Here is a 21384-nt window from a genome sequence, read left to right as displayed (position 1 = left end):
GTGTCCTGGAAGTACTGTGGGCTTCTGTCCTCGTGACGCCAAAGTACTTCCGGGTTGGCGTAACTGTAATAGTCCCCGTGTTCTTGGTGAGCTCCCCCTGGCGGCGCCCACGGCACCCAACAGGTCTAAAGAGACGGACTCCATGTTCCATGCTGCCCTGCGGGAATCCGAGGAACCATTTCCATCCAGGGGAGTTGCCGTCTAGCATTCCGGGGCATGTAGTGCCCTGAAAAGGCTGCTTTCTTCTGCAGAGGGACGTCCTGACTGGACTGAAACGCCGGCTGTCCATCACAATTTACATAATCTTATTGAGTTGGAGGCAGTCACGGCATGCTGCCATGACCAACCTTCATGTAGTCTGACATCGACATCAAGTCAAGCAGTCTGTGATTCGCCGTACAAAATTAAACAGGGTAGATTTGGTTTTAAGTTGCAGGGGACAGCTCTGTGTATGCAAGAAGGAAGAACCAATGAGTGCTCAGTCAGAAGTACAATGTGTACAGTGCAGCCACGAAGAATAAGGACTGTGGGTGTCTTGGACCTCGAATACGGATGTCCATCTGAAATGTCGTGTTTTATGTACCATGTAAAATGAGAAAATACCTTATTGTATCTGAAAGGCCTTTCTATGGCACTGTCTCTGTCAGGCAGAACATTATTAGCTATCAGAAAAAAAGATAAGCCCACGATACTTTGGAAGGGTGAAACTGCACTGGAAAGTTGTCACATTATTTGTCATGTACTGCTCTTTCTAGAACTGTAATCTGACGTGCTTAGGTAATAAGATCAACAACTGCAGTTGTAAAGTTTGACATCCCCTCTGGCTGGAAGTCACGTAATGAGCCACTGACATTACATTAATTAGCAATAACCAATCCAATATTGGTCCTGGAACTCTTAAGTTATGAGGCCACAGCACTAACTCCGGGACTACCTTGACAGGATGTTAAGAAGTGACAGGATGACATAAAGGTGCAGCTTGGTTATTATTTAAACAAACAAGCAGGGTGAATTTAATGGCCTCCTTTTACTAATTTACAAAACATTATGCTCTCGTTTTTGGCAGATTAATTTTATAATCACCATCACTAAAAAAGCTACCACCAAAATAATTTCCCCAGTTACTGAAATGAACTGAAATAAGAGACAGAAAGGTCTGCTCACTTGTCCAGGGTAAGTCCAAGTGAAGTTCACGTCTACTTCTGGTTCACCGAGGATGGTACAGGTGACGTTGATGTTATCACCACCCCTCACCAAGGTGGATGAAGCTTCAATTGTTACAGATGGAGGACCACTTGGAACTGAAGAAAAAAAAAAAGAAAAAATCTTCAGTTAAATTCATTTCTCAAGGACAATTTGCCACTGATGATGATGGCTGCAACAACATGAATGCATTGTTTGATGTCCAGCAGGCACAGTGTGAACAATATTTATGTAGACGGAATTGTTTAAAGGTTTTACAAAGTACATTTACAGATGTTCAAGTTATGGTAAGCAGTTGTGTGTTTTTCTCTGAGAAAACTAAATATTTCATTGATGTCTTGTGCAATAATGAGTATTGTGTGCTCTTTTTCCTCAGCAATTCTTACCTGTACGGTGGGGAACAACACATTTTGAATGGATGCTGTATTTTATGATGATTGGGGTAGCATTTACAAATCAGAAGGAGCACAGATAGGGATGAAGATTCAAAGAACAAAACAAAAATTGTGGAAATATGTTCTGTAATAAAGTTAAGTGTCACAAGACAGACCATCATGCTTTGCCTCCTGTTATGATCTGGGAATTTTGGCACATGCAGAGTCTATGTTTGCACATATTTTGTGATTTTTATTAATTTTTTGTGCCACAATTTTGAGTTTTGCTTTTGTTTTACGGATGTCACCTTATTGGTCACAGTTGTCTGGGCTGCTTGCTACCATGTGACGAGTATTTGTCATCGCTATGATGCCACAAGCCATTTTCTGTTTAAGATGGTGGTAGCCATCAGTAGTGTCCAAATTTCTGGATTGATCTTAAAAAAACCTTTGTATATTAGTGATTATAAAATCTATTTAGGTAGTTAGGACATTTCATATGTTTTTTTTTTTTTTGTCACTGTTTTTCTCACATCTCTAGCTTTTTGAACCCTGCTTTGCTTTCTGGTTTATGATCATTCTCATCTCGCACTCCTATAACATTTTAGGCTGCCATTTATTACTGGGCAGAACATCAGCATGATGCTGGTCTACACTGTTGAGTTCCAATACAATTTCTAATTTCAAGAAAGCTTCCACCTTGTCTTCTCAACATTATATGCTTACAGAAATGTCATTCCCTTAATGGTCTCTCTTAATTGTCACTTGTGCCATTAGGAAAGCTTTTTGAAACATACAGACTGCTGGATGGCCAGCCGGGCTCCATTACATGAAACCTAACAACCACCATCTACAGCACTGATGTGGAATGAAGCCTAACAAGACACTATAATTGTCATCGGCTTAATGCCATGTCATGGTCAGGAATGTCATATGGCTAGTGGTGCACAGGGATCAGTGAAATGAAATACTTCACAATTAAATCTGCAAAACAAACTGTATTTCATTAGGCCATTGACATAAAAAGAAATGTGCATCCTGTCTGCCTGGGAACATTAAATCTGCATGCCTCTACCTCTCAGTTAGTATTTAAAAAAAGTTCTCCCCTTAAAAAAATATATATATATATATATATATATATATATATATATATATATATATATATATATATATATATATATATACAGTATACAGTATATACACAGAGGAACCTCAGTTTGCGAGTAACTTGGTTTATGAGTGTTTTGCAAGACGAGCTAAATTTTTTAATACATTTTGACTTGATAAACAAGCGATGTCTTGCAATACGAGTAGTATGGATACACTTTGCTGAGCGTCATGTGATCACAACTGAGCTGATGGTTCTTCTCTCTAGCGCTCGTCTCTCTCTCTCTCTCTCTCTCTCCTCCCTCCGCCCCCCTATCTCTCTCGCGCGTATCTCTCTCTCTCGCCTTATCTCTCTCGCTCACGCGCGCGCGCGTCTCTCTCTCTCTCTCTCTCTCCCCTTATCTCTCTCGCTCACGCGCGTCTGCGTCTTTCTCTCTCTCTTTCTCTCTCTCTCTCTCTCTCTCTTTATCTCGCTCGCTCGCGCATGTCTCTCTCTTCTCTTGAGGGCAATCGTCTCCTATTCTCCGTCTGAGTCTGCGTGCCTCACTCATATAGTTAACAGCCATACGAGCGTATACTGTTTACTACAGCATTGTGACTGTGTGTGTGTGTGCGCGCGCAGGTGTGTGCTGTGAAGTGTGAGTCCCCGTCTTGCGCCCCAAAACATAAAGCAGAGTCTCAGTACTTTAACAACCCCAGCTTTATTCAGCTTAAAACAGCAACAGCGAGTTTATTTATTGTAGCTGGATCTTTATAATGTTCCTTGTATCACCCATCGACGGCAGGCGCTTATAGCATGTCTGCAATCTTTTTGGATACGCTTATACGGCAAACTGCTACAGTGCTGGGAGACTGCGATTGCTTTGGGACACTCTTCCACGTGTCATTCCGTTGGGTGGAATCCCACAAGAGTTTAGAAACTCACACCAGCCATGATTCTTTTTAAAGGTAAAGTGCAGGTTAATTTGTTTTATGTATTTTTACTTTATATTTTGTATTAATCATTTTTATATGAATAGTTTTGGGTTGTGAAACAAATCATCTGAGTTTCCATTATTTCTTATAGGGAAATTCACTTTAATATACGAGTGCTTTGGACTGCGAGCACGTTTCCGGAACGAATTATGCTCGCAAACCGAGGTTCCACTGTATATATCATTGGACTCATTTCCTGTCATATGCAGGCCTATTGTTGATGTGTTCTGATAGTACGATCCTCAACTTTGCCAAGTATGCAATCCTAAAGATGCATCAGAGACAGAAAAGAATGTTGAAATTGCACAGCACTTGAAGAGTGTGTATCCTCAACCTCTTGTGCAGGAATCAAGACTCCGGATGGGGTGGTTGCTAGGTAGGAACCCCTGCCTGGGGTTTGTTCCCTGCCTTGCTCTCTGTGTTGGCTGGGATTGGCTCCAGCAGACCCCCGTGACCCTGTAGTTAGGATATAGTGGGTTGGATAATGGATGGATGGGAATTAGTAATATCATGCACCCTATGCATGCTGGGATAGACTTCAGCCTCCACTTGGCCCTGCTCGTGCTACATGGTCTTAGGAAATTGTATGGTGTGTTGTAATTTACAATTTCAATGGTGTATTTTGAATTTAAATTGATTACATCCATCCAGCCTTGAATTTTCCTAACCTGCTTATCTAGGGCAGAGTTTTGAGGCATCTGGAGCCTAACCCAGCAGTCATCATGTGCAAGGAAGGAACAACACCTGGATAGGCAGCCAATCCATCACAGGGTGAACACACACACACACACACACACACACACACACACACACACACACACATACACTAAATTCATTACATTCAGCTCTCCATTAAGACAAACTTGTAATTTGGGAACATGGAACCATGAAAACACTGTGCTGCTGCCTTCTTAAGAGGACAGCTCATTATGTGGTGATGTCTGCCAAGCTATTTATACCTGTGGAGTCAGACCCCTGCCCAGACAACCATAGGCAGCCATCTTCAGTCCAACAGTCAAGCCAATCATGACATAATGAGAAACAAAGTGTTCTTCCAAACACTCTTCTAAATAGGTGGTTCAGTTAAGGAGTACACAAACCTAGATGCAGTATTTTGCCATTGTGTTCTCAGAAGAACTGAATAACTTCTTTATTAAATGTAAGTAAGTGATGAAAATCAAACCAAGGAACTTTTCAGGTCTTTCCACACCTAAGGCAAGTCAACAATTACTATCTGGTATTCCGTCGTTTGAAGTAAACAATTCACTCTGATGATAAACACATGTTGATTAGAATTCAAGACACCAAAAATAAGTATAGTTAAAGTTGAACAGCTCAGCTGTGACTCCTCCAGATGTGAACCGAGTTTTCGCAACTTGCTCTGGGAGGTAAATTCAGGCCGTCTCTTTGCCGTGTCAGATAAATAACGATTTGTCTTCCTAGTTGACTGAAGCTGTTTGCTGTTCCTTCCCATTGTAATGAAAGAGAATGTCAGTGATTGGCAGCATTCGCCCTGCTCGGTTATCTCGTTTCGTGATATGGTTTAAAAGAGGCATATTTTGAGGTGTTATCACAGCCTTATCTATGCTCCTTGTGACATCCACAGAGAGTAAGGTAGTCACTCCTCATTGATCAGCTTTCAAACATTATGTATGACAGATATTTTCATTATTATGGACTTTTTTTGCTGTGATTTTTATTATCATGTATAAACTATATTATACTCTGTGATTGACTGGCACCCTTTCTAGGTGTTGCTCCTGTCTGCCCTGTGACCCTGCCCTGAATAAGTGACTTATGAAAATGGATGGATAGGACATTGGTTTGTAGCATGAGCTGATAGCCACCACATGACAGACCACCACACCTCAGCACCACACTCGAACATTGTGAGGTTTTTTACAGTGGCCAGAGTGCCAATCCTGCCACCATCCCCCAAGTTTTCCCTTCAGGTCTGGACGCACGTTGACATCATCCATCCATCCATTATCCGACCCGCTATATTCTAACTACAGTGTCACTGGGGTCTGCTGGAGCCAGTCTGAGCCAACACAGGGCGCAAGGCAGGAATCAATCCCAGGCAGGGCGCCAACCCACCGCAGGACACACACATGGGACAATTTAGAATTGGCAATGCACCTAAACTGCATGTCTTTGGACTGTTTGTGGAAACCCACGCAGACACGGGGAGAACATGCAAACTCCACACAGGGAATACCTGGGAAGTGAACGCAGGTCTCCTAACTGCGAGGCAGCAGCGTTACCACTGTGCCGCCCCATGTTGACATCATACCCAGGACAAAGCAATTGCAAGTTAAGGGCTTTGCTCAGGGCCCCAACAGAGTAGAGTCATGTCTGGAGTTTACAGGATTCAAAAGGTTGGCGGTGCAGATCCCAGTGGCGTAGCGTAGTGGGGGTGGCAGGGGCGGCCCGCCCTGGACGGCACTTTTAGGGGGCAGCAAAAAATTACTGTACACAGTAATCCCTCGTTTATCGCGGAGATAGGTTCCAAGGCCGGCCGCAATAACTGAATTTCCGCGAAGTAGGGACACCATATTTATTTAATAATTTAACGTGTATTTGGACGTTTTTAAACCCTCCCTGTACTGTTTACAACCCACCCTTTACTCTTAATAACAGGGACAACTGTTAAGCAATATGAAATCGGTAGATAAGTTTACAGTTACTGTATAGCGAAGTACACGTACCTATATATGACGTGATGATGGTGATAAATATGCTGTGCAGTAAAAATGATGACGATGAAGGTGATGATGACTTTTACTGCGCAGCCGATGACTGTATTTTACGTCTCTTCAGATGGCGGTGCTATTTCCTGGGGCACCTCTTCCACGGTTTCCGAAGGTGTATCCGTAGTAGTAGTAGGAACTGGCTTTTTTTTGTGAGGCTGCAAAAACATTGTGATCGGCAGCTGCTGCCGCTGCTTCTTTTTCCGGTCGAAGAGCAGCTTGTAGGCGGTCATGACGTCGTCGACCTTGTTGCAAAATTGGACCGATCGAACCATATCATCATCCCATTCCTGTGTAGATCCTTAGCCAGTGTGCAGCCACAGCCGCGAACGTTCTCCCTTCCTTCAACATATCCAGAAGTTTCACCTTCTCAGCGATCATCATCATTCTTCGTTGGCGTTTAGGCTCAGCACCAGCCTTGGAAGAAAGGAGGACGTTTGGGAGCCATTGCAGGGGGTGAAAATTGAAGCGAAGTTCAACACAAAGAAACCACAAAAAATCACACACAGTACAGTGTAAAGTAAACCGCTCGGCGAGAAAACTTGAAGTGAAATGGCCACGACAGAGAGACAAGGGGAGGTGCTGTGGCATCAGTCAAAGCACCAATCACGGGCCCGATTAGAAAGCGGGAAGCTGTGATTTGTCGTCTCCCTCCCATGTACCAATCACAGCCCGTGTTACAATGCACTTAGTCACCGAACTTGTTTTGTTGTTCTTAGACTAGGAAATACTACTACTATATTTAAAAACCCGCGAAGTCGTGAATCCGCGAAAAGTGAACCGCGAAGTAGCGAGGGATTGCTGTATTTTAGTCTTTTAAATTGAAATGCCAAAAATAAGGGGGCGGCAAAATTTTCCTCCACCCCGGGCGGCTGACACCCACGCTACGCCACTGGCAAATCCCTAAGCTCAAGGCCACCACTAGCACATTACACTGGGTTACTTGATTGGCTGGTAAGAAGGACAATGGAAGGAGATTATTTTTAAAGAAAATTTGTAAATAATCACATGCATGCTCGTCTTTACATTTTTTTAAATACGGTTTGTATTTCTGAGGCTGTTGTATTTTGAGTGTGAGATTGTTGCAGATTTTTATTGCTGTTCATTTTTTGTTTTATAAAATAACTAAATGGCCCCCACAGCTCCACCTGCGAAGCAGTGAAAAAGGACACACTTTAAAAATCAATGAACAAACAGGTATCGCTAGCTAGTAGGAGGGAGGTACACTTCAACACATGCTGAGAGGTACAGCGACTCGAACGGAGGCTGGCACATGAATGAGGACGGCCCCGTCCGGCTCCCCACTCCTTACGTCATGTTTGCCCCTCTCCTCGGCCCGCAGCCTCTGTCTCGGATTAGCGCAAATAAATCGCTCTTGCAAGCAAACTGCGATGAGAGAAGTCACAAAATCAACATTCAGCAAATTATAGAAAAAAACCCAATCTAAATCCGTTAAGTAGTTCTCTCATGAAAAGAGGACAGACAGACAGACAGACAGATGTTGGATTTTATATATAGAGAGATAACTTTTCAAGGGGGGATAAAAGTCTAAAATAAGGGGACCTTAAGAAAGTGTGTCTTGATAGTGGCTCGTTTTGGACATAAGCTCAAACCTACAGTCAGACAATGTAATTAAACAAACCTATGTGAGCAGACTTGGCCATAACAGTCTCTGCATGAATGGATCTGAGAGACGTGTAAGGAGATGTGAGCTATAAAGGCAGCATGGGGCATGGGGAGTTAAATTAAGCAAAGAATGTATATTTCCACATGACATAGTCTCATTAGTATATTCACTGACAGTTGCCTGACATCTGCAATTACATTGGAGCGGCTATTGGCTTTCTACTTTAAAATTCTTTGCCTCAAATTTACAGTTACCTGTCTTCCTGTTTTACTATATGGACTCTAATCAATGACCTGAGACAAAGACTGGACTTTTTTGGTACTGTGTCTCTTTGGAGAATCCTTGGGTACCGCTGGTTTGACTTTGTGTTGAATGTGCGGTTTCTCACGGAGTCCCAAATGAGGTACATGGACATGTGGCGTGTTTCCTCGAGGGTGTTCCGGCTTGCAGTATCCTCATTTTTGAGGACCCGAGTGGCTGAACCAGGCCAAAGGGATGCCCACGTAACACCTGACTGCAGCAGATAGAGGATTATTTCCAGAGGGTGGGATTGGACCGCGTGTCTGTCTAGGGGGTTGCCAATCAGGATCCTGAGCTGTTTCGTCATGTGGTGGGTGTGGCAACGTGTTGTACCAGTGCATGCTCCCAAACCTAACCTGACCTGACCTGATAAATGGAAATGCATTGCAATCAAGAAAGGCTTTTATACCCTAAATGGTTTTGATATATACATTTGCATTTATTTGCTTGGCAGACACTTTTATGCAAAGCAACTTGCAAAAAAGTGGCCAACATAATCAAGTAAACATCAGTCTGGGGGTGTTATAGGGCAATGCTACAAAATTGATCATCATTAATGAAGAGAGCTACTTACAATTTGTCGATTACAAAAACCTTACAGCTAGCATCAGTTAGACAGAAATTCACATAACAAGAGTGACTTCAGCCACCTTTTAAACACATTGAGGGAGTCAGGAGTTCAAATGGAGGCGTACAGCTTGTTCCTCCTGCCAGGAGCCACACATGAACAATCTGGAAAAAGATTTAATGGCATGCAGAGGGGACATCACCAGATTCCTTTCATCAGCAGATCTATTGTCTACTCCACAGAGGTCAAACTCCAGGACTGGAGGGCCTCAGTGGCTGCAGATTTTAATTCTAATCCTTTTCCTAATCAGTGACCAGGCTTCACTGCTAATTAACTTCTTTTCCCTTCAGTTTAATAGCCCTGTTTTTAATGATTCTGTCCTCTGAATTGATTCTTTCCCTCATTAAAGGTAGCCAAACAGAAATGAGACATGAAAGGAGCCGACAGATAACCAGGTAGATAGAAAGATAGATAGATAGATAGATAGATACTTTATTAATCCCAAGGGGAAATTCACATACTCCAGCAGCATACTGATAAAAAATTATATTAATTAAAGAGTGATAAAAACGCAATGCAAGTTAAAAAATGCAAGATGGATAGAGCGAGGCAGGTATAACAGTCAATAACATTGTATAATGTTAACGTTTATGGGTGGAATTGAAGAGTCGTGTGGGGGAGGTAAGATCTCCTCAGTCTGTCAGCGGAGCAGGACAGTGACAGCAGTCTGTCGCTGAAGCTGCTCTTCTGCCTGGAGATGATCCTGTTCAGTGGATGCAGTGGATTCTCCATGATTGACAGGAGCCTGCCCAGCATCCATCGCTCTGCCACCGATGTCAAACTGTCCAGCTCTGTGCCTACAATAGAGCCTGCCTTCCTCACCAGTTTGTCCAGGCGTGAGGCGTCCTTCTTCTTTATGCTGCCTCCCCAGCACACCACTGCGTAGAAGAGGGCGTGTGCCACAACCATCTGATAGAACATCTGCAGCATCTTATTGCAGATGTTGAAGGACGCCAGCCTTCTAAGGAAGTATAGTTGGCTCTGACCTTTCTTACACAGAGCATCAGTATTGGCAGTCCAGTCCAATTTATCATCCAGCTGCACTCCCAGGTATTTAAAGGTCTGTACCCTCTGCACACAGTCACCTCTGATGATCACGGGGTCTATGAGGGGCCTGGGTCTCCTAAAATCCACCACCAGTTCCTTGGTTTTGCTGGTGTTCAGGTGTACAAAGTCCTTGATTAGCTTCCTATACTCCTCCTCCAGCCCACTCCTGATGCAGCCCATGATAGCAGTGTCGTCTGCAAACGTTTGCACGTGGCAGGACTCCGAGTCGTATTGGAAGTCCGATATATAATAGCTGAACAGGACCGGAGAAAGTACAGTCTCCTGCGGCGCTCCTGTGTTGCTGACCACAATGTCAGGTAAATTGGGGCTTCAAACTCCAACCAGTTTCACTCCAATCAAGTTTCTAAGGAGCAGCCTATTCTTGCTGAAACCCGTTATTTAATTTCACAGCTTGTAGCTGCTCTCATTCTGCTACAGCAGACATTTCCAAAACTCTTGATTTTCTGTTTTTCTCTAAGAACACTGACAAAATTTTTGGGTCAACCTTACTGAGACCTCCACCTTTCTTTATTGCCACATATTGTGTGATGGGCGCAGGTGATCTGGCCATATGGCAGCTCGTTTTGTGTCTCGTTATTGTTTGACTGCTAATTAAGGAAAAAAGAAACAACTAAGGGGCCTGAGTCATGTTAATTAAAAATAAAGCAAAAGAAGTTAATTAGCAGCAAAAACTGGTAACTAGTAAAGAAGATGGTTAGAATGAAAACCTGCAGCTACTGCGGCCCTCCAGGACCGGAGTTGGGGACCCCTGGTTACTCTGTAGACAAACATGAAGAATTTGAACTTAACACATGATGCTGGCGGGAGCCAGAGAAGCGACCTGAGAAGAGGACTGACATGTGCCCACCTTGGCTGGTTGAGCACCAGATGTGCTGCTGAATTCGGAATCATCTGCAGTGGCTTAGTGACACATGGTGATATTCCTGCCAGCAGGGAAGAACCCATCTTGCCTGAAGAAAGGTCCTCAAAAGCTTGCATTTTGTAATCTTTTTAGTTAGCCAATAAATGGTGTCATTTTGCTTGACTTCTCAGGAATAAACTCTAAACGTTTAAAAGGAGTCGTGGCACTCAGTTGTTCAATGTTCATGAGCAGAAATTACCCTGATTGAGTTTTAGACTTTTTGCTTCTCTTTCAATGTCTCTACTTGCTCGTTGCTTCCTTTGTTTTCTCCTGATCAGTTACTGACCGTTGTATTTCTCCATTATGCAGGCACATCTGCAGACTCCCAGTTTGACCTCATCAAGTGACTAAGTCCCCAGTGTCCATGAATGATTCAGCACCCTTTCCCGAGAGGATTTAACCACAGGCACTGAAATGTGTGCTGCGTGTGCTGTGGGGGTTGGTGAAGATCTATCAAGGATGATTAGGTCTTACATGCTGACAAGCGAATATGAGGTAAAGGTCTTGCTCTTTCTTGGAAGGACTGGATACTGTCCAATCATTATTATTTTTTTCAATTTAAAACTCCAAAAATATTAGTTCTTCAGCTAATGTTGGCTGCACTTCTCCAGAGAAAGTCTGTCTTTTGTTGAAAGAAATATGAAAGATGCCCCTCATCAGGAATGCGTACTCTGACTCTCACATCCTGAGAGAGGCGGAGGGTCCGTTCTAAACAGATGAGATCCAATGAATCATAGGACCACTTTGTAGGCCTCTGTAGGCATCTGGAACTTTTCAAGCAGAAAGTCAGCACATGAGTGGCAGGAGCGAAGGCAGAGAGACGCGGCGCACAGAGTGTCTGATCACCTGTCTCTGATAAATATTCACGCTGACTCCAGAGAATCCGGAGAATAACAAGTTAACTTGTGGGGTATTTATTTAGACACACAGCTGGAAAAGTATAATAAACCAATGATCCTCAGAGTGAAACTCCTGTAGAAAAGTATGACGCATAGCCAGGAAGAGGAGGGTCACCGGGACTTCCTTTAGAGACCCAGTAGGCAATAGAAACCCGGATGTTTGTGTGAGAGGAGGTCACCGTTGTTAGGGTTACTAAATCACTGGTGGACATTGGTCAATTTTTAGACCTTCTTTTGTTCAGCGTGTTTTTCAGAAAAGGAAAAAAACATGTTTTATAAAATTTTGTTCTTACCTATTAAGTGCTTTAGTCTTGTTTTTTTTTTAACTTTTCTTTAGTGAATACAATGTCCTTAAGATGAACGGATTATAAGAAAAACTTTCTGATTTGATCTCCCGAATTGGGGCTTTTGCCTACATTGCCTATAAATGCAGGGAAAGACAATATTTCACAATCATTAGGAGGTAGCAATGCTACCCATTAGCCTATTATGTCACTCACTGGTCATGTGATTATTGCTAAATCTATTTAGAAAAGAAAAAACAAGCAACTTTTTACTGTAAGTCTACAAAAGCACATGACTTCATGCAGTCATCAGAAAGAATCTGAGAATACATTGTTGGGAAACACCCAAGCCACTTCATTCAGTTGATCGATCTCAAGTAGGGACTCCGAAGAAGGTGCCAGTCCTTCCCGGGACACACTCACACATACAGGGGCTGATTTATAGTCATCCAGTTAACCCAAAATTGGGTTGTTTAAGAAAATCCATAGTAAAATCCCACACAGACGGGAGACGGGAGAATGTGAAAACCTCACTCAGGCTGAGACCAACCTGGGATCCCACAGCACTGCCCATAAGAAGAACATCTTAAATAAGATGGCACATCACCCAGGAATGGAATGAGAATTCAAATGCTTTGAAGTAGCAATACACCTTTGTCAGCATTAAAGGAAGATGCTGAATTGTAGTCAGATAGGCAGGCAGAGGTCGAAATCAGAAAGACAGAAGAATCGAGATATCAAAACCAGAAGGCAAACAAAACTCAACGTCGAGAACAAAGGAAGTTCAAAAAAGTGACAGTAGGGGCTACGTGCATTAAAAGTGAACAAATGCTTAATTCTTTAGAAATTCAATACATATATCCACCGCGGGACAGTGAGAGAAGTGAGTGCTGCCTTACTTATTTGGTCGTATCCTGTGACATCACAAGCACATGACAGTATGCCTCACGTAAATACTGGAAACAACAAGTTAAAAAATATAACTGTATCCAGTCAAGCTGAAAGAAAAAGTATAAATCATAAAAGTAGAATCATTGATCTAAACAAGTGCTTAACCTAAAATGAGGCATACAAAATGCCCATAATATGTTATAGCAGTTGTGGCGAGTGGCTGGGGGTGGTACCCAGCCAGGACACCCAGGAGGACCAGAGGAGGGCTTACGCTGCCCTGGTGGCTTTGGGGACCACGGGAACGGAGCTTAGAAGCTCAACCCTATAGGGGCCCGTGGTCACCGCCAGGCTGCACCCCAATGCCTGTGGAGCCCTGGCCCTTAGCACTTCCGCCACAACCATAAGTCCTGGGGCGAAGAAGACCAGGGACACCCGGAGTGCTTCCGGGTGCGTAGTCAGTACTTCTGCCACACCAGGAAGGGGCAGTGGAGGCTCATCGGGAGGCACCTGGAGCACATCTGGATGTGTATAAAAGTGGCTGGACCTCCATTCGATGGCTGGAGTGGGTGGAAGAAGGACAGAGCTCGGAGGAGAGGAGTGGAGGCGAACCTGAAGAGAGAGGCATTGCATAGAGGCCTGGACTTTAAGGGTGTTTGGTACGGGGTACTGGGTTGTGTGCCGTGTGTTTCACTGTAAATATGATTAAATGTGTGTTGGTGCTTGAACCATCAGTGTCCGCCTGTCTGTGTCCGGGCTGCTTCCCACACAGTTCATTTAAGGTAGAAACTGAAAGACGTTAAATGAAGTCATAATGCATTTTATTGCTTCTGATTTTTTTTTTATTTGATATACTTTGTTAAGTCCAAAGGGAAAACTGATGGTTCATTTAAACAAGCCATTTTGTCAACACATTCTTGTGTTTTCAACATTAAACGGCACAGTTTGCCCATCAACCCCGTCACTAATGTAACTTTGCTAAGTAGTGGTCTTCAAAGAAAGAGTTAGGTTAGGATGTAAAAGCAATGCTTGATATGGTCAAAGATATGACTATGTGACAATCTTCTCAGTTGTCTCTGTGCATTTCTGCCCGTGGAGTGTTCTTCCATTCTGTATCCTGGATTTTATGTTGCATGTCTATGAGCCACCATGTTAGTCTGCTGCTGAGTTGCTCTGTAATCAGGATTACTTCTTGCTTGTCAATGTAGTTTAGTGTTTTGTCTGTTTATTGTTTCTCGTTCTTCATCACTTATTGTCTTCTGTGATGTGCTTGATGCGAAACAGGTATTGCTACTCTTCTTTTTCTTTCTGCCATTATGGTGGTTGTCACCTGGTTTCTCGGTCACTTTGCTGTAAACACATGACCACAGGTCACGTTGCTGTCCTTTATGACCACCAGGTTGCTGTTACCTAAATTTGTATGTTCAGGATTACTTCTTCCTTGTGTATTTGGCTCAGCGTCTAGTCTTCTTATTCCTTCTTGTAATTTGTAGCTTAATCAAATTCTGCAATGTGCTTGATGCTCAGCAGATGTCTTAGCTATTCTTTTTCTTTTTGTCATTACAGTGGTTATTGCTTGCTTTCTCAATCAGTTTGCTGTAAACACATGACCATGGGTCACTTTGACATCCTTTTTGACCACCAGGTTGCTGTTACTTAAAATTTTATATTCAGGATTACTTCTTGCTTGTGTATATGTTTTCGGCATCTTGTCTTATTATTCTTTCTTATAATTTGTAACTTTCTGCAATCTGCTTGAGGCTTAGAAGATGTCCCTTCTATGCTTTTTCTTTCTTCCATTATATTGTGCTTCCCCTAAAATAAGATAGGGTCTTATATTAAGTTTTGCTCCAAAAGATGCACTGGGGCTTATTTTCAGGGGATATCTTATATTTATTCATGTACAACAATATACATTTATCCAAATACAGTCATGTCATCGTCTTCTGGAATATCGTCATAACTCTCCACATTCAAACTCTGAATTTCTTGCTACACTTTTAGGATCCTCCAGGATCGATGTGCGTGCTTCGATGTTTGATGAATGGTTCGATGTGGTGAAGCAAAATGCTGACATACAAATGTATTCATGTTGCTTTGATATTCAAGCGTCGCATATTCCCCAATGTAATGACACGATATATTTTAAAAGTCTCACATACCATCTTCTGTGTTTTTTAGCACCTTTACAATACCATCAGAATGTATTTGAGTATTTGAGCCACAGAGAAAAAGCAAATAAGGACATAATGAAAATGTTTATTTTGTGATTAAAGTGGATATTTCAGCTTTAAACATGAAATGTCCTCTTTAATCCCGTAGTTTACTTTGTCATTAAAGTAGACCATCGTAAGCGTCATCTTAAAACCGACCCAGTTGTTAATTCGCTACGCGCTTCTGGGGCTTCCTCCTGACCTGACAGCAGCGGCAAGCAGCATCGCCACACAGAACACATGACATTTATAATATTCCAGCTCTCTGCACATTTAGAATTCTTTGATTTATACTTGATATCACTTTCATGATGAAATGCATTAAAATATGTATGTTACATTTTACAGATAAATCGTTAACTTTGTTTAAATAATGAATACTGCTAATAGTTACACATATGGGGTGACACAGTGGCAGAGTGGTAGCGCTGCTGTCTCGCAGGGAGTCACGTCCCTTGTGCCTGGTGGGTTTCCACAGTGGGCTCAGTTTTCCATTCAAAGACATGAAGGTTTGGGGATTTGGTGAAGCTACAATGACGCCAGTGTATGTGTGTGTTTGTGTTCACCTTGTTATGAGCTGATGCCCCATCCAGAGATTTTGTTTCTGTCTTGCGCCCGATACTTGCTGGAATGAGCACATCCCTGAATTGATGGATGTAATCATTAAACATCCTTTCAGAGATATTGTGGCAAGGTGTCCTCGGAATTTAATAGATGATTTAGGCACACGCGTCGCATCGCGTAAAGTATAAACCTGGTCTTAGGCGCCTTACTTTTCAGCTGACAATCTTGACTAGGGCTTATTTTTGGGGTAGGGCTTATATTGCAGAGCAGCCTGAAAATCATGCTAGGACTTATTTTCGGAGAAACATGGTAGTAGTTTTCACTTTGCCTTAAACTGTGCTGTAACCACCAGTCATGGCCACCTGGTTGCCACTACCTACATTATTTTAAAATTTCCATTTTTGGATCATAAGCATTTGACTAAGACCAAGATCAATGTTTTAACCATTGTAGCCATTAACGCATCGAGAGGAGTCAGATGAGGTGGTTCGGGCATCTGATCAGAATGCCTCCTGGACGCCACCCTGGTGAGGCCTTGGGGAAGACCCAGGACACGCTGGAGGGACTATGTCTCCCGGCTGGCCTGGGAACACCTTGGAATTCTGGAAGAGCTGGAAGAAGTGGCTGGGGAGAGGGAAGTCTGGGCTTCTCTGCTTAAGCTGCTGCCGCCGCAACCCGACGTCAGATAAGGGGAAGAGGATGGATGGATGGATGGATGGATAGTTCACATGACAGATGGACTCACCTTAGCATTTTATATATATATATATATAGATAATTCCATGTATATATAGATAATTCCATGTAAACTTTTCTGACAGGCCTGCATTGTGTAAATAAAGTTCAGAAAATGAAAGGATCGCTGGATGGACTATGGCTAGCATGCCTTCTGGTGTGATCATCCTTTCTTTGTGTGAAGGTCTGCCTCTGCCTGACACTTATTGTTCCCCTCACACACCAAGAACATGATATCCAACTATCTGTCAAACATAAAACTGAGCCCATTTCAGAGTAGACCTGTTAACCTACCCTGGATATCCCTCCGTTGTTTGTCATTTCTATGTGCCATTGCTACCCACATCACCAGCACGTATCTGACATCAATTCCCCAAAGTTTTAAAGACAGTTGTATGCAACTCTTGATGTACAATTTTTTGTTTTCAAAGAAAAATAAGTGGCAGCTTCCAAAATTAGAGGTAGGTTAGGGAAAGACTTTGTTAGTTGCAATCAGAAACTTTGACTTTTGTCTCCCATTTTCTTTGATCCTCGTAACATTGGATCCTCGTAACATTGACTACATCACAGTACTGACTACCCTTTAACCCAGCGGTTCTCAAACTGTGGGGTGTGTCCCCGAAGCTGTACAAGGGGGGCGTCGAATAAATGAACATCAAAATTAATTTTTCACATTTTTATTTCAAATTTAAATTTGCAAGCATATAATCATAACAAATGCACTATAACTAAAATTAAATTAAAACATTTCTAAGGCATTGATCTAATGACTAATATGTGCCTGCTTTAAAGTACACAGCCTATCCAGGTTTGGTTTGACATTCAAGATAGACACTCGGAGCTCCTTTTCTATCTGAAGTTTGTTTCTAAGACGAGCGGCGCCGCCGCTGCTGCTGCTTTTATAGTCGCGCATTTTCAATCGAGAAAGTTCGAGACGTATCGGTAGCTGTTGCGAACATCCGGGTAACAGCAGATCAAGTGATAATGCGGCGCGACTGAACCACACTGGCAGCGTAGCCAGTATTGCCAGATTGAGTTGAATAATTTACTGCGTATTGGGTTATTTTCATGATATAACTAACAGCGGTATAATTGTCGGATGAAAATACGTTCGACTCGCACAGATTGACGTCATCGGTGTCCTCGTTTACAAGATTTTTAAAAATGAAAACATATTTAATTGTTTCTTTACGTAAAAAAAAGAATGAAATAAGAATAAATCGTTTACTCTTTGTTTTTGGGATTAGAATTACTACCAAAAACCACACAAGGCATTTTAACAGTTATTATAAAGTGCAAATATTTCCTTCGAAGTTAGCGAACACATGCAAATCTTATGGAAGTAAAAATAATAGGATACCGCACGACTGTCGTACCTTTGTGAGTTGTATCAGGGGCTATTCTCATCTATCTTATATTATGCAGGGGGCGCAGAATTAATCCAGGTAGAAAAGGGGATACAGAAATTTGAGAACCGCGGCTTTAACCTATGCCCACTAAAAACTTCTTTTCGTTGAGGGTCCTTTTATCCTTTCTAAATTTGCCCACCGAGGAAATGCCTCACCCCATCTGGCCACAATACATCCCATCCATGGCGGATTTTTACTTTCCTTTCTGCCTGTTGGGACAGTAGGCTCTGACTCCACACTTCTCTAAACTGGATTATGTGGATATGAAAATGGAGGTCAAGCAGCCCATAATGAATGCTAATTTTATAAAAATAAAAAAATAATAATAATAAAAGGTCATTCTTCTGTACAGAATTAGCCACAACCATGGTGTGTGTGGATTTCAAAATGTTTTGTCTGCAAACATGACCTTTAGCAAGAAGACAAAATAGAAGCCAAATGCAATATGACAGCCTTACAGTTGAAATACTAAACACTGCTGCTGTCTGGATTATCTGACACAGCCCAGCAGCAGCAGCGGGTTATCTAAGAGCTCTGCTTTACCGGAAGATAACCTTGGGGCATTCCTGAAATTCTAAAATAGCCTGAGAAAAATCAATGAAATGGTCGATTGTACATCACATTGACCACACTCATCGATTTTTGAACGCATGTTTAATTTGTAATGATATTTTTTTTGTAATGTCAAGTACAGACACCGGGCTCAGGAATGAGGTTTCCGACCCCCACATATAATGTGCCGGTATTCCCTCTTCTCTTTTACCACATTTCCTCTGGTATTCTTGAGCAAATGCCAGGGCAGCATGGCTTCTTTTACTGAGCCAAAAGTCAAAGTACAGAGAAGCTTGGAAGAACAGCACAGGATTTGTTTACTCAGTGAGGGTGCCAAGAAATAAGTAAAACACTCTGGTCTCGCAGTGTATGGAAAAGTTTGCATCTTTTGAATGCATCACGTACAGTTGAAGAATTCCTGAACTATAACTTAAAACGAAGGAGTGGCAGTGAAGTCAGGCCTCAGTGTGAGTCAGCTCATAAATGACCTTATTTGTCCCAATGAGTAACCCAATGAAACAATGGATATGACAGCAGTCAAGCGCCGTGGACGAGGGGAAGGCTGGGACTGCACTTAATGCAGCTTGTCAGGCACGCCAGTGACATGAAATTAAATTAAGTGTGAGGCCTAAAGTCACAGAATCAATTCAGAAGTTCGCTTTTTAAAGGGGGTATGGTCGCACATTCAAGAAGCTGCCACATGTAGCACAGACTGTGCTCCTTTAAGGTAAAGAGTGAATGTTTATCAGGGTGACATTGCTTTCCATTCAAGGACAAGTGGCATAATGCCAGGAACCATACACAGCCCTGTTTATGTACCCGACTGTGCAGGCAGACTGCGTCACAGTGTTTGAGCTTCCATTGTTAATGTGACCCAGACGTTAGTAAAAATCACAAACAGTCAAAAGTGAGAAACAGAAATGTCCTCTAAAATCTCACTTTTTAAGTTAAAGGAAACTTTTTTTTTTAATCATTTCCATGTGAGAGCCTTAAACGTGTGTGCACACATTAGCATCTGTCTTATTTAGTGTGATGTTTGTCTTGCTTCGTTCTTTGAACTCTATAGCTGACCTCTTTGCTTCATAGGGTTATACTCTTCCTTTTTAATTACTCTGTTTACTTGCTTTTTTTTTCTGTTTTGCATCTACAGATACTTCATCGCCACCTTCTGGACATTCAAAGAACTGTACCTCAGTCAGCTTTGCTGAAAAGTTTTGCTGTGTATTTTTCAAGTAAAAGGTCATTTTTTTAATTTCATTTTTGCAAGCAGCCACAGAGCAGCTTTAATTTTCAATTAAATAATAATAATAACAATAATAATAATATTTTCTGAGTTGAGTGCAATGAAATATATAAACTGCTCAAAAAAATTAAAGGAACACTTTGAAAACACATCAGATCTCAATGGGAAAAAGAAATTTTCCTGGATATCTATACTGATATAGACTGGGTAATGTGTTAGGAACGAAAGGATGCCACATCGTTTGATGGAAATGAAAATGATCAACCTACAGAGCCCTGAATTCAAAGACGCCCCAAAAATCAGAGTGAAAAAATTATGTGGCAGGCTAATCCATTTTGCCAAAATTTAATTGCAGCAACTCAAAATTGTACGCAGCACTTTGTATGGCCCCTGTGTTCTTGTATACATGCCTGACAACATCGGTGCATGCTTCTAATGAGATGACAGATGGTGTTGTGGGGGATCTCCTCCCAGATCTGGACCAGGGCATCACTGAGCTTCTGGACAGTCTGAGGTGCAACCTGGTGGCATTGGATGGACCAAAACATAATGTCCCAGAGGTGTTCTATTGGATTTAGGTCAGGAAAGTGTGTTGGCCAGTCAATGGTATCAATTCCTTCATCCTCCAGGAACTGCCTGCATACTCTCACCACATGAGGCCAGGAATTGTCGTGCACCAGGAGCCACTGTACCAGCATAGGGTCTGACAATGGGTTCAAGGATTTCATCCTGATACCTAATGGCAGCCAAGGTGCCTTTGTCAAGCCTGTTGCGGTCTGTGTGACCCTCCATGGATATGCCTCCCCAGACAATCATTAACCCACCACCAAACTGCTCATGCTGAATGATGTTACAGGCAGCATAATGTTCTCCATGGCTTCTCCAGACCCTTTCACTTCTGTCACGTGCTCAGGGTGAACCTGCTCTCATCTGTAAAAGCACAGGGCACCAGTGGTGCATCTACCAATTCTGGTATTCTATGGCGAATGCCAATCGAGCTGCATGCTGCTGGGCAGTGAGCTCAGGGCCCATTAGAGGACATGGGGCCCTTGGGTCACCCTCATGAAGTCTTTCTGGTTGTTTGGTCAGAGACATTCACACCAGTGGCCTGCTGGAGGTCATTTTGTAGGGCTCTGGCAGTGCTCATCCTGTTCCTCCTTGCCCAAAGGAGCAGATACTGGTCCTGCTGATGGGTTATGGACCTTCTATGGCCCTCTCCAGCTCTCCTAGAGTAACTGCTTGTCTCCTAGATTCTCCTCCATGCCCTTGAGACTGTGCAGGGAGACACAGCAAACCTTCTGGCAATGACACGTATTGATGTGCCATCCTGGAGAAGTTGGACTACCTGTGCAACCTCTGTAGGGTCCAGGTATCGCCTCATGCTACCAGTAGTGACACTGACTGTAGCCAAATGCAAAACTAGTGAAGAAACAGTCTGAAAAGATGAGGAGGGAAAAATGTCAGTGGCCTCCACCTGTTAAACTATTCCTGTTTTGGGGTCATCTCATTGTTGCCCCTCTAGTGCATCTGTTGTTAATTTAATTAACACCACAGCAGCTGAAACTGATTAACAACCCCCTCTGCTACTTAACTGACCAGATTAATATCCCATAAGTTTCATTGACTTTATGCTATACTCTGATTAAAAAGTGTTCCTTTAATTC

At 42.6% G+C, this 21384-nt stretch overlaps 1 protein-coding gene across 1 annotated transcript in view; it reads right to left on the bottom strand.

Annotated features, from left to right (window-relative positions):
• The window catches only part of pdgfrl (platelet-derived growth factor receptor-like), a 97715-nt gene that overhangs the window by 21326 nt on the left and 55005 nt on the right, over nt 1-21384 (bottom strand). The window contains exon 5 of the mRNA XM_039750943.1: nt 1165-1301. Coding sequence (XP_039606877.1) covers nt 1165-1301 — 137 coding nt within the window. The remainder of the gene's footprint in view (nt 1-1164; nt 1302-21384) is intronic.

The sequence above is a fragment of the Polypterus senegalus genome, chromosome 4 (assembly GCF_016835505.1).
Source record: "Polypterus senegalus isolate Bchr_013 chromosome 4, ASM1683550v1, whole genome shotgun sequence".
NCBI lineage: Eukaryota > Metazoa > Chordata > Cladistia > Polypteriformes > Polypteridae > Polypterus > Polypterus senegalus.
The sequence above is the reverse complement of the archived record's forward strand: the minus strand, read 5'-3'. Positions and strand labels throughout refer to the sequence as shown.